The sequence below is a fragment of the Hippoglossus hippoglossus genome, chromosome 6 (assembly GCF_009819705.1).
Source record: "Hippoglossus hippoglossus isolate fHipHip1 chromosome 6, fHipHip1.pri, whole genome shotgun sequence".
NCBI classification, from domain to species: domain Eukaryota; kingdom Metazoa; phylum Chordata; class Actinopteri; order Pleuronectiformes; family Pleuronectidae; genus Hippoglossus; species Hippoglossus hippoglossus.
Window position 1 is genome coordinate 16,122,384 of NC_047156.1, and position 13,612 is coordinate 16,135,995.

Consider the following 13,612-nt stretch of genomic DNA (forward strand, 5'->3'; position numbering starts at 1 on the left):
GACAAATGGCTTGAATTCTTGCGGCCGAGTAAAACCTGCAGTTACCCAGGCAATGCTGAAAACAGGAAGAGCTATGTAAACCTTTATCTTAAAAGATTTACATTTGTTTTCTCTCATGCTCTCTGTAGAGAATAAAGCCTACTCCACAACCTAAACTTAAAAGTCTTAAATCATTTAACATTAACCCTCTGTTTTCCTAAATTCCAGGTAAATAATGTAGACTTTGCAAACATAATCCGAGAGGAGGCGGTGCTGTTCCTCCTGGACCTTCCTAAGGGTGAAGAGGTCACCATTCTGGCCCAGAAGAAGAAAGATGGTGAGTGAAGTGAGAAAGTAGAGGAGGCAAAAGTAGAATTTCTAAACTTCTTAACTCACTACTCTTTCCTGTTCAGTGTATCGGCGGATCGTGGAGTCTGATGTCGGGGACTCCTTCTACATCCGGACACACTTTGAGTATGAAAAAGAATCTCCGTACGGGTTGAGCTTTAACAAGGGCGAGGTGTTCCGTGTGGTGGACACCCTCTACAATGGCAAGCTGGGCTCCTGGCTGGCTATCCGCATTGGCAAGAACCACCAGGAGGTTGAGAGAGGCATTATCCCCAACAAGAACAGGTGACGGCATACTAAGAGACATGTGTCTGCTTTGAATTCCAGTCAAGTTCTCTAAAAGAACGACATGTCCCCTCATTTGTATTACATTTGTTATGATTATCATTGCCATGTAATGTCCTCAGGTACTGGCAGTGTTGAGGCTGGCTGTGCCAAGTTTGTGACACTTTTTTATGACACTCCATTAACTTGTGATACACTAAGAACTTGTCTTCCTGCTGTTTGTCAACAGAGCGGAGCAGCTCTCCAGCGTCCAATACACTCTCCCTAAAACAGCGGGCGGTGACAGGGCCGACTTCTGGAGGTTCCGTGGTCTTCGCAGCTCGAAGAGGAACCTGAGGAAGAGCAGAGAGGACCTCTCCTCCCAGCCGGTCCAAACAAAGTTCCCAGCTTATGAAAGAGTTGTACTGAGAGAGGGTGAGGAATTTGATCATGTCTGTCAGGCTATATAGACTGTTAATGTGAAAATACAATGATTCAGTTTTTTATTTATGTTTTTGATTTTGTGCAGCTGGCTTCTTGAGACCGGTTGTAATTTTTGGGCCCATTGCTGATGTTGCTCGAGAAAAACTCGCCAGAGAAGAGCCGGATCTGTTTGAGCTTGCAAGTACGTATTTATGTGTCGTATTGCAAATTTATTGATGATGAAGATAACCACCAATAAACCTGCACTGAGACATTTTTCTTCATAAATCTCTTGTACCACATTTTCCAGAGAGTGAACCAAGAGATGCAGGAACAGACCAACGTAGTTCAGGAATCATCCGTCTTCACACCATCAAGCAGATTATTGACAGAGTGAGTATTCCTCCTTTTTATCATATTTTTGATTATTTCACCGCGGATATGTTTTCTTCACCTCTCTCATTTCCTGTCTTTACCCCATGAAGGACAAACACGCTGTGCTGGACATCACCCCGAACGCTGTGGATAGGCTGAACTATGCTCAGTGGTATCCGATCGTAGTCTTCCTAAATCCAGATAATAAGCAGGGTGTGAAGAACATGAGGACCAGACTGTGTCCTGAGTCCAGGAAGAGCGCCAGGAAGCTCTATGAGCGAGCCATTAAACTGAGGAAGAATAACCACCACCTGTTCACCAGTGAGTGTGCACAGTGTTAAAACACAGCAAAATGAATATGTGTATTGTCTCTTTTTACAGTTTTTTTTGCTAGTGTGTTGATTGTGACACAAAATATTCTCTCTTAGCCACCATCAACATGAACAACATGAACGACGGCTGGTACGGAGCTCTGAAAGAAACAATCCAGCAACAGCAGAACCAGTTGGTTTGGGTTTCAGAGGGCAAGGTGAGGAAAAGTGGCCAACTGGTTGATCTATTCCACTGCACTGAACATCATGAGTCCTGCTAGTCTGACTTGGTGAGCCATCAGGTGACCGTTTCTCTGCTCTGCTCTGCTCAGGCGGATGGCAATACAGAGGATGACCTGGACATCCACGATGACCGTCTGTCCTACCTGTCGGCGCCAGGCAGCGAATACTCCATGTATAGTACGGACAGCCGACACACTTCTGATTACGAGGACACAGACACAGAGGGTGGAGCATATACAGACCAGGAGCTTGATGAGACTCTGAATGACGAGGTGGGTCTGCCAACGGAGCCCGCCATCACCCGTTCTTCAGAGCCTGTGCGAGAAGATCCGCCTGTAATTCAGGACACCCCTGGTTACCCTGGATACCAGCACCCTGTGCAGCCCGAACCATCAAGTCGCATAGACCCAGCTGGGTTCAAGATGGCTACACCGCAGCAGGTAAAGTTCGTATCTAGCTTTGCAGGCGGTCCACTGCAGGCTGTGCCTGTCAGAAATAAAGGCATGGCGAAATGTATGACTGCAGAGCAGAGGAATAGCTCCTTTGTGTTCAGTGTCTTGTCCTGACCTTTGTCAGATTAAATGTCCTTTGCTCAGTGATAAACATGTTTTAGAAGCTACTTGTATGTTATCTATACTGACCACATTTTGTAAGTACAAGCTCTGGCTGGTGTTAAACTGATTCAGTGTAAGGAGGAAGATCATGGTGTTGGGGTGAGCTGTGCCTTGTGTGACAGGGTGTGTTATAAATGTCTCTTAACAATACTTCACAGCAAGATGAGGCTGCTCTACCCATGTCCTCTTTGCCTCCATCGGTGGTAACGCCCCCTGCTGTTGAGCAGCCTGTACAGCTTGAGGGTATGCACCTAGAGGAGCCGCCTGCTGCAGCCGCAGCTCCTCAGGCTGACTCACTTAGCAGCCTCAGCCCTGCCCCTGAGCTTATTCCGCCCCTACCACCACCACACGAATCCCACCCGTCTGGGCCGTCTGGTCCAGAACCAAAGGTACCCACTGTTTCACCAGCCACTCGGACCGGGCCTGGGCCCCAGCCTGCTGTTTTAACTGCCTGTCTTCTCGCACATGCTTTCCACTCGCTCTCTGCATGAAACGCCCACACTGTGTGACTCACTGATCCCACTGTGTGCCTCTGGCTCCCAGAGAAAATGTGCGACAGACTAGTCCACATGCACCACAGTGGGCTGGGAGACCAGAAGGACTGGTACATCTGAGTCTTTGACCAGGGTGAAGACATCCACAACCAGCCCTAACTGTTGCCTCTTACTTCCTTTGCATGGCTCCTAATGGTTTTTGGGTTCCTTTCAGCTTTTAATCTCCTTTGTAGATGAACAATAGTGGCACTTGCGGTGGCATTGTAGTGGTAGATGTGTGGTTTGTTGCAGTGCCAGTAGTTTGACGTTGCATTAGATGCAAACTGAATGTTGGTTGCATGATGAACGCTAACCTGCAGACAGTACACTTGGTAATGATTTCCATCAAGCAATTCTCCCTATGGAAAAACAAACTTACATCATCGCACTGCATTATGTCTTCTGTTAAATAGTTTTCCTGAGTAGATGCCAACAAATCAACCTTCTTCCATAGGAAGTACTCTAACTAGATTTGCTGTCTACAGGCTACACATCATATGTTTGAAATGAGGCCTTTCAGAAATGTGAAAATTTCTTGTTGGGTCACAATTTATGAAACATGATGTTTTAAATCCAGATGTGTTTATTATCATCATTCTTGAAAGGCATCTTGTCAAACAGGCATTCAGGTCTGTTTATGAGTAATGGATTAAGGTTTGCTTGTGTATTTGCACTTTGACTTGATGTTTGTTGAATTAATCTGTTCTCAGATTTTTCTAAACTGTTTAATCTTCTTAATTTTCTCAAGCTTTCGGTTTGTTTCTCAGCATTGACTTTAATCTCGAAGTTATTCTTAATCTGATGTTGGGAAAACATTTTTCCCTGACAGCTTTCTTTCCTACAACATGGTTTGTTCTTTTAAGCTCAAAGTAAAGAGGGGATGGATGAATTAATTTAGTGTTGTTTCTTCACAGATGTACAAAAAAGAGCTGTACAACATGGAGGACTCTGTGCGAATCAACCACGGTCTGAAGCAGTCTATGAGCTACTGTCACCAGCCGCCATACCTGGACAAACAGCCATACCGTGAATACGACCACCCGCCTTACGGATACGATGGAGGTGGCTACACAGAACCAAAGCCTCACAACTCTGACTCTCACCTGCACTACGACAACCGTGTGCCTCATTACAACGAACAGTGGCCCCACTATGACCAGCAGACCTCGTCCTCCCAGCCCACAGGGTACCAGACGGGACACCAGCAACCCATGGGCTACAACCCCCATTCCCCCTACGAAGATGGACCAGGGAGGGACTACAGCCCCCCTCAGCCGCGTTATGATGAGGCCTCACCAGTGGGCTACGATGGCAGACCACGCCACAGTAAACCTGGGCCCATTCGTTATGATGAGCCCCCACCCCCGCCCCCAGCAAGCTACGACGCCCGCTCTCCTTACGAGGCAGAACCTCACACTTTCCCCATTAACTCACCTCGATCACCGGAGCCTCCAAAACAGTATTACGGCGACTCTGGTCTGAGGCCCACCTATATTCCCGGGCCTCAAAACCGGGGCTATAAGCCAGGGATGCACGATCCCATGATAAACTCTGAACCCACCATTCCCCCTCCTAAACCAGAGGCACTGCCCTCCCCAGGTGAGCCAGCGATCACTCCAGGCTCCAAACCCCTCCCTCCCCTGCCCAGGGATGACCTGGACGACGACCCGGCCATGAAACCCCAGTCAGTGCTCAACAGAGTCAAGATGTTCGAGAATAAACGGTCTGTTTCTATGGACAGGGCTAAAGATGGAGGAGAGTCGGCAGCACCCAAGGTACGTTGCTCACAGAGATGCACGGCTGTCACATGAAGAGGTCAAACATTTTCTGCCACAAGTTGTGACTGTAATTTGAATGGTAGACAAAAGACAAATCAATCTAAAGTTTATAAACATGAGTGAATAAATATACTGTAGAAAGAGCACTTAACGGCATTTTCAAACTAAACCATCTCTGTCCACACAAACACTATCAAGCCTGGAAAAGCATATCACTCGCGTACACTGGGAATGAGGCTCTTAAACTCTGCAGTCGTGTGGATGCTGTTGTAGCAAAGATGATATGTTTACAGACACAAATGTAGTATGGATTTAGCCCAAGTCACATATGAGTTACTAAACAGACGATATAAGGACTTTCAAAGAGGTATAAAGATGAAAACACCAATAACTTACTCAAGAAACTGAACAAAATATAACACAACCAACCAGGGTATGTGGGTCATATTAGGATAAATGTCAGATATTTATAGTCTACAAATATCGGAAAAGTTTGTCATTTAGTACTTAGATAACCAATGTTTGAAAGCAACACAAGATAACAAACCAACAGAGACTCCGTTCAGAGTCCTTTCTGCGGATATCAAAAACTGAACATCTTAAGGAGTTGAAAATGCAAGCTTGTTTTTCTAAAAGATAAATGTTTGTCTTTTTCAGCCACCATACAGTGTATGCAATTAATTCATGTGAATGAAAACCTGGAAACTCTCTTTGTTTCACAGCCTGCAGATGTTCCTAAACCAGTGAGTGCACCAGGCCCAGTCCCCAAAGCCAATTCCCTCAGCAACCTGGAGCAGGAGAAGTCCACCTTTAGGTATGTAGTCCCCATTACAGCACCCTGGGCTGCAGAGTAACTGGGTGAAGGACAACTCTTAAGATCCTTGCAAAGGCTTCTTGGAGTTCATTTATTGTTGTTTGAGCACCATCTAGTGGAGTTAAGTCACTGTACAGCCAGTGCTCTCTGCAGTACTTTGCAAATGAAAAGTGTGTACTAAAAGGAAGGGACTCGACCCAAACCTGCTGTCTCTCTGCTGTGAAAACCTCTGCAGCTGTTTTCATGTCTCTTTCGGCTTCCTCTGCAGGGCTCCAGAGCCACAGAAGCCCCACACTAAACCGCTGGATGATGTAATGCGTTCCAACCACTATGACCCAGATGAGGATGAAGAGTACTACAGGAAGCAGTTGTCCTACTTTGATCGCCGAAGCTTTGACAGCAAAGCCATGGGCCAGCCTGCCCCTGGCATCAACCGCTTCCACGATCTGCCCAAACCAGCTCAACTGTCCTACCCATACAACAGGTATAACAACACACCTCATTCCAGGAGTGCTCCGTGCACAATAGCTGCAGCATTAATATTGTTCTGATTTCCTCTATCGTTTGTGTCTTTCTGCCGCAGAGTCGAGTCTGTTGAGAAGGTGAGTCCAGTGGAGAAAAGATACGAACCCCTGCCCCAAATCAGCCCCTCCTCTCAGTATGGACCCCCAGCCTCAAGCATCCCACCCAACACACTGCCCAAACTCAGCCCCAGTGACGGTAAGCTCTCGTGTTTTCTGCCTGCCTCTTGACCTTCTTTCACAATGTTAGCAGGAAATTAAAAGTGGAATATATTTTATAGTCTAATAATTCAAACAGTGAAAGTTAAGTTACCTCATATATCAACATGTTGCAGGTCAATAACTTTCCAGTCTCATGTATGTCATGTTTCGATTGATTACTGGGATGTTCACTCGGGCCTTCCTATGAGGCGCTAACATGCATGGGACTATGCACAACAGGATTATGACCACAGTTCAAATAATCATCATCGGTTGCATTACTTACAAGGGATTATAGTACTTCACTTTCAGTTGGAGAAAAGAACTGGCATATTCATTAAAACTGCTAATAATCTTGAGTCACTTCCCCAACATCACTGTTTTAGTGTGCTTACTGTAAAGAATATGAAAGCATATTCTGAACTTCTCATTTGTTAAGATATAATATTTTGCCAAAGTCTGTATTTAAGTGCTTGTATCATCCGCTTCACATTTCCAGCAAACTCCATACCCGAACCGTTGACTTCACCCAACCCTAAACCTGAGCTGTCGGCTCTCAGGCCTGCCAGCAGGGATGAACCCGCACCAGGTGGCTACCTGCCCCCAAGGGGCATCCCTGACAAACCAGTCAACGGCACTGATGCAGCTCCCCCAAAGACACTCGGTGCTCCTGCTCCAACTAGCTACAACCGCTACGTCCCAAAGCCTTACACCAGTGCAGCGAGGCCCTTTGAGCGCAAGTTCGAGAGCCCCAAGTTCAACCACAACCTGCTGCCCAACGACACACAGGTGAAGACAGACCTCCTCAGCAAGCCCAGTGTGGTCAGTGGCAGCGGTGGGAAGCCTCAGCTGTCACCACAGCCCCTAGATCACGACAGCGGGCTGGACACCTTCACACGCACCATGGACAACAGGCCCAAATACCAGCACAATAACATCAACGCCATCCCCAAGGCCATCCCTGTAAGGTAAGACGCTCATAAAGCTTCCCATCCCGCAGCAGCAGTACGCTCCCTGAGGTTTAGCACTGAGATGCATTTCTCTCATGTCTTCTGCTGTTGTGACTGATGATGATGATGATGATAACTTCTGTTCCTCAGCCCCAACGCATTGGACGATGACGATGAAGACGAAGGGCACACGGTGGTGGCCACCGCCCGCGGAATCTTCAACTGTAATGGCGGAGTGCTGAGCTCCATCGAGACGGGCGTTAGCATCATCATCCCTCAAGGTGCCATCCCTGAGAATGTGGAGCAGGAGATTTACTTCAAGGTGTGCCGGGACAACAGCATCCTGCCCCCCCTCGACAAGGAGAAAGGTCAGTACTGCACAGCCATACAAAGTGACTTAATATCCTGAATATGTATAATAATATTCTGAACCTGTATTCCAGAGGTCTGTCAAGCTGCTGACACAGTCACCAGACCCAAGTTCACAACTCAAAGTAAAAGTAAAAGTAAAAAGTAAAAATAAAAATCACGCTCAATATAAAGTATTGCAGCAATAAAACAAACTTGCTAAAGAGGAAGTGATTTGATGAATGTTGCTCCCATGACAGAGATCAGCACCCACGGCACCCATGAATGTCTGTGTCAGTCTGATATGGTGAAATAAAAATGATCATATCGATTATTGATCAGGTGGATCAGATATTGTTGCTGCTAGTTGCTGACCACTGCTGTAATTTATTAGAGGATGTACAAGATGACATGTTCGGGTCATGAGTCAGTGTTTAGGCACACTGCCACCGTCTGTTTATTCACATTCAAGTGTCCACATCACACCACATTCAACCCTGCACATCCTCGGGTCATAAGGACACACAAACCAAGTGTGAAGCTGATGAGATGAATGTGAAATATGTATTCTGACAGACAGAGACATTTGTGGTTGTCGGTAGATTAGAAGATTAGTAGATTGTCAACAAACTACAGTGCACTTCACACGGTTAAACCAAACACTGGCATTACAGCCACTGAGCAGCCGAGTTCTAATCCACCACAGATCTTCTTCTGCACATCGTCTTCCCCTCTCTTCTCTCCATTCTCTTCTCTGTCTCATCAAATAAAGCAGAAATGCCCAAAAGAAAATATGTCTTTATGATGAGCAGAATGAATATACAAGGTTGTGTAAATACACTATTGATTTCCACCTCAAACAGTTGTACATAGAATAACATCCATGTTTGCATATCTTTAATTAACATTTAGCGACAGGGGGGTGTACTTATGTAATTAACCTGACAAGTCAGTTAGCAGTTTAATTCTCATTCACTGGGATGTGTCTGGCAGCAGCCTCCATTTCTGCCTCTTGACTGGCTAATAGATAATCCTGTGTGCTCATTAATTCCTGCCTGTTTGATTTGTGGAATTAAAATGTCCTGTGTCTGTGCAGGAGAAACGCTGCTAAGTCCGTTGGTGATGTGCGGCCCTCACGGACTCAAGTTCCTGAAGCCGGTGGAGCTGCGCTTACCTCACTGTGCGTCCATGACCCCTGATGGTTGGTCTTTTGCTCTAAAATCCTCCGACTCTTCGTCGGGTACGCTGTCCTCTCTCTGTCCTTTTGGGGTCTGTGGGCTGGCTTTGGTGATTAGAGAGGAGATTTTCTGAATCTTTTTTAATCATCTCATCTGTTTCCATATTCCCCCTCACTTCTTTATCGTGCATGACTTATTTGGACATTTAAAAAAAATGTTGTTCAAACTAGTAGGGGCTTGACTGATTTGATTAGATAAAGAATAAAACATTTTAAATGATAATGACCATAATGACATTATCTTGGTCCAGCTCCTCATGATTTACTCCTTTTCTTATGAAATGACTATATGATATTAAACTGAATATCATTTTGATAGTCATCCATTCTGCATTATTTTGGTTATTTTACAATTTGTTGATTGTGAAAACTCTGTAGATTATCTTTTACTTTTTAATTATTTATTGTCCCATTGTCACATGCCAGTCAATTTTTTTGAAAACATTTATAGAAGTCTCACAGTTTATTTTTTCATTTCTGGTTTTAGAAAATTCATCTTTTTAATAATGGTTTGGCAAAGCTTGACAATTGCCTTTACATGTGTCTTCTGTTCCGTGACCAGGATTTTAATTTATTAAGTCTAAATTAAAGATAATCAGGTAAAATGCAACAGTAACAAATGTACAAAACACCTGGTTAACTAATGTATGTCATGTGATGATTTTATGCATGTTTTAATTTAGGTTGTATCATGAATTCCTGTTGATGCTAAAGTCACTGTGAGTTGATGGGATTAGTTAACACTTAAAGAATCACTGGACAAGTAGAAGGTCACTCTAGATCCAAGATTCCTGGATCAGCCCTCTGATCAGGAGCCGCATCAGAATTTAATGTGTTCTTCCGTGAATCATATCACATCCTTCCACCAGTTTTGTGGCATCTATCCAGTAGTTTTAGTTTAATGCTGCTAACTATGAGAACATAACCTCCTTGATGAAGGTCATGAATGTTAAATCAGTTTGTGCATTTGTTTGCACACCATCACATGAGCTGGAATCCAGTTACATGGGGCATTTCAGATGTATCTGTTTGATTAACCTCACAGTATCTATCAGACGGAACCTATCCAGAACGGATTTATATTTACTTTTGATAAAAAAAAGTAATAATTTGCTAATTATTATCATGGCATGATTGTTACTTAAAGGTTCACGAGCTCTCAATTATTCTCAATTCTTTCTCAGTCAAGGGCCCCTACAAGATATAAACTATTCCTGGGATCCCCTCATGTTTGTCCCTTGGAATAATTTGATTTATGTACTATGTTAACACAGAACACCCATATATCATGATCATTTAGATGAATGAATCTGGAAACTTTTCACAGACCCCCTGTCAGTTTGCCTCGGACCCCCGTTTGAGAAGCACTGTAATAGATCCCTCCTCTGCTTGAGCATTACACCCCTGCAACACTGCAGGGTTCAGAATGGACAGTTCTTTTAAAAAAGGATCATAATTAATGCAACAGAACCAGAGATTTTTGTTCTTCTTCCCTGTTAAAACCTGAAGTCTACATGGCAGTCTAACCCCATCACTGACAGATCAGTTCACATTATGCAGTAATCCTCCCTAAGAACTGTAACCAGACTCATGTATCTACTTATTCTCCCCTGATTAGTCAGCCAGCATCTCCTCCATGTTTAAATGTAACGTCTCTTTTGTGCTACACAACATTTTTCATCAGCAAAAAGCACAAGGCCATCTGATCATTCTGCATTTTGTCGAGGTTTACGTTCAGTAACTTATTAAAAACAGACTCTATACAATTGTTCCTTTAGAGAGGCCGATCATATGTGTTAGTCTGAAATGGAACTGGATTCCAGCTCACTCACTGGCACATAGGTTAATGTATGAGATAACTAATGAGGCAACACTCATTTAAGTAACAATCCATTAAGCATTTAACTCGTCTCATTAACTCACGCTGAGCAACAGGATTTCACAACACATCCTGTTTCCAGATCAGCATTAAATCATCAGTCGTTCTTAATGAAGAACGGAACAATCTCTTGTTCTGTTGTGAGCTTCTACTGTTTCCTGTGTTTGAAGATGAAGGTTCTCCAGCAGCTGACATCCCATCTCTCTTTACTCCTGCAGGTGATCCCAAAACCTGGCAGAACAAATCTCTCCCTGGAGACCCCAACTACCTGGTGGGTGCAAACTGTGTATCTGTGCTCATTGACCACTTCTGAAGAGGGCGACAGCTGGCCTGTTACTGAATGTGATAAACTGGGGGCCTCCGCTGCCCGGCCGTGCTCCCTGAAACGTGGCGGGGTGCACAGTGCTCAATGAAGTATGAACTCGGTACTCTCATGTTGTTTACTGTACCCAAAACTAAAAAAAATTAAAAAAAAGAGAGTCACACAAGGAGAGTCGGAGGAGTCCAGCATCTCCAAGGCTGCACTCTCGTTTTTTTCTTTTTTCTTTTTCTTTTTTTTGGTGCTTTCAAGGCTTGCAAAAAATAAACGATAACAAGAAGTTATTTAAACAAAGGAACTGAAGTTGGAATGCATGACCAGTGCACAGACTGAATACTCTCATTTTGACATTTTTAGCTAATTTTGTAAAAGGGTCAGAGCAGAGCAAGAAAAAAAGGAGAATTTTGGAAACTTGTTTAATATTGCAATGGGATTTTTTGCGTACTGTAAGAAAAAAAAAAAACAACACAACACTCACAAACAGCAAAGTTGGTATATGCAAAACTTTTGTTTGGGAGTTTGTGGTCATGCGTTTCACTCTCGAAGGATCTTGGAGGACTTGAGAAATGCTGAGCCTGACGCACGAAGGAAGAAAAAGTAGGCATCATAAATATAAAAAATATATAATAATAATAATGAAGAATGAAGGTTAAGTATTAGTATCAGATGCCCGTCACTTCTGACGGGGCTCTCTGTTTAAACTGATGTTTTGTAGCAAACGTTTTACCGTAGATAAATATACTGACTTGATTTTACAAACTCCTGCTGTCTAGAGATCTATGCATGTGCTATGACTCAGGTCCAGAAGCCTGTTAATACTAAGTTCAACACATGGAAATCCCATCGTACACTGCAAGCAGTGATGCCTTATCTGCATATTAACTTTTCAGTGACACATTCGAACATCGGGTCCTTCGGTTAGAGCGTCACTACAGAAGAAAACATTGTTTCTCTGCATTTTCTCATAACCAGTGAACTTGGATTTAGCACACGAGAATAATTGAGGCTGATAAAAAGGTATGCTTTCTTTTACTGCTATGCATATGAAGTCTGAGGAAATACAAAAAGCTAGAAGATGTTTAAAATTGTGGCTGTACATATTGCTAGCATATGGCCTTGGTTCTCTGTAAATTGACTTTTGTACATCTTTGTTATTTTGTATAAAAGAGAAAAGGTTTGTTTAAAAAAGACAAAGCGGTTACATTGGTTATGTTTGTATTCTGGTTATACCCCTGAGCCTTGGAACTGACATAAGCAGTAATAAGTCCGACTTTTTTACCAACATATACACACACTACTTAAGGCATTTTTAACAGTCAGAAAAAGTTTTTATTCTTATTTACAAAATAGAGAAGTGCTTGGTTTAAATGATTTTAAAAGATGTACTTGAGGGGGTCTGCTGTGAAGAGTGGTCCCTTCCTTTATTTGTGATACTGGATGCTGTATTGTGTGCCCTGAAATGTATTTTTGTACTAATAGACAATTTATTATGGCACATCAGTACTATTTTCTTTTGATATAATAACACTGCTTCAACCCAACACTAGTTTATTTTCCTGTGTGGCTGACATTCTTTTTATTTATTTTGATTTCTCTTCGGTTCAACTTTTGTTTTGTTGGTTTCCTTTGCGACACATTTCTAAGTATACCACTGTATTAATAAATAAATTCATTTTTAAAGTAACTGCTAGTTGGACTCCAGTTTTGTGCTTTGCTCCAGACTTCAAGGGGCTGTGTTTCCAAAACGTTCTAGTGTTGCAATTGGTAGAAAATTAAAAGAATTTCCCCTCAACAGTTATTCACAATCTCACACATCTCAGCCGTAAAGAAAACTTCGTAATTGAGCGGAGCAGTGAGGGGGACTTTATGAAGCTTAAGAGTTTTATTAATTAAGACTTATTTAAGATTACTCTGCCAGCAGTTTCTAAATAAATATTGTAGCAATCAGCTGTGCGTGAAGAATCCTGTGTGTGCTGCAATCTGCCCTCTCACTCTTAGACTGCAACACACTCACACACTCCTCACTAGGGCAGAGGGACTCAGGCACTATTTCTCTCCTATGCCTCTTGTGTTTGTGCTTCAACACCAGGTCCTGATCTTCCTCTTAAAATGGTTGGACTCTCGTCAACTGAGTTAAAAGTAAACACTGGTCGTCTGTGGAGTTGAGTTTTCTGCTTCTTTTTCTGGTCATGGTCGATGTCGTCTAACGCTCCTGCTTACAGAGACTGTACAGAGACTGTCCAGCATCAAAGATGTTGATGACAGATCAGCTATCAAACAGACTGAGTATTGAAATTAGCACTAAGGTCAACAAATGAATGACCCTCAGTAGAGCACATACCACCGCCAAGGCCCAACAAGCTGCACCTTATCTCACACACTCATAGATATCAGTTCTGATTGTTTTTATTTTCATTAAGATCCATGAATCATTCTCTAAGAAATCAATGAAAATGTTGAAAACCCCCCCTTCAA

At 43.3% G+C, this 13,612-nt stretch overlaps 1 protein-coding gene across 1 annotated transcript in view; it reads left to right on the forward strand.

The window, feature by feature from the left end:
- The window catches only part of tjp1b (tight junction protein 1b), a 53,713-nt gene extending 40,892 nt beyond the window's left edge, over positions 1-12,821 (forward strand). Inside the window, exons 13-29 of the mRNA XM_034587684.1 lie at positions 208-316; positions 393-612; positions 842-1,026; positions 1,121-1,216; positions 1,325-1,407; positions 1,500-1,710; positions 1,818-1,918; positions 2,033-2,383; positions 2,716-2,946; positions 4,005-4,865; positions 5,591-5,682; positions 5,951-6,166; positions 6,266-6,402; positions 6,904-7,372; positions 7,505-7,722; positions 8,799-8,942; positions 11,037-12,821. Coding sequence (XP_034443575.1) covers positions 208-316; positions 393-612; positions 842-1,026; positions 1,121-1,216; positions 1,325-1,407; positions 1,500-1,710; positions 1,818-1,918; positions 2,033-2,383; positions 2,716-2,946; positions 4,005-4,865; positions 5,591-5,682; positions 5,951-6,166; positions 6,266-6,402; positions 6,904-7,372; positions 7,505-7,722; positions 8,799-8,942; positions 11,037-11,131 — 3,819 coding nt within the window. The 3' untranslated portion in view covers positions 11,132-12,821. The remainder of the gene's footprint in view (positions 1-207; positions 317-392; positions 613-841; positions 1,027-1,120; positions 1,217-1,324; positions 1,408-1,499; positions 1,711-1,817; positions 1,919-2,032; positions 2,384-2,715; positions 2,947-4,004; positions 4,866-5,590; positions 5,683-5,950; positions 6,167-6,265; positions 6,403-6,903; positions 7,373-7,504; positions 7,723-8,798; positions 8,943-11,036) is intronic.
- Positions 12,822-13,612: the final 791 nt, after the last annotated feature.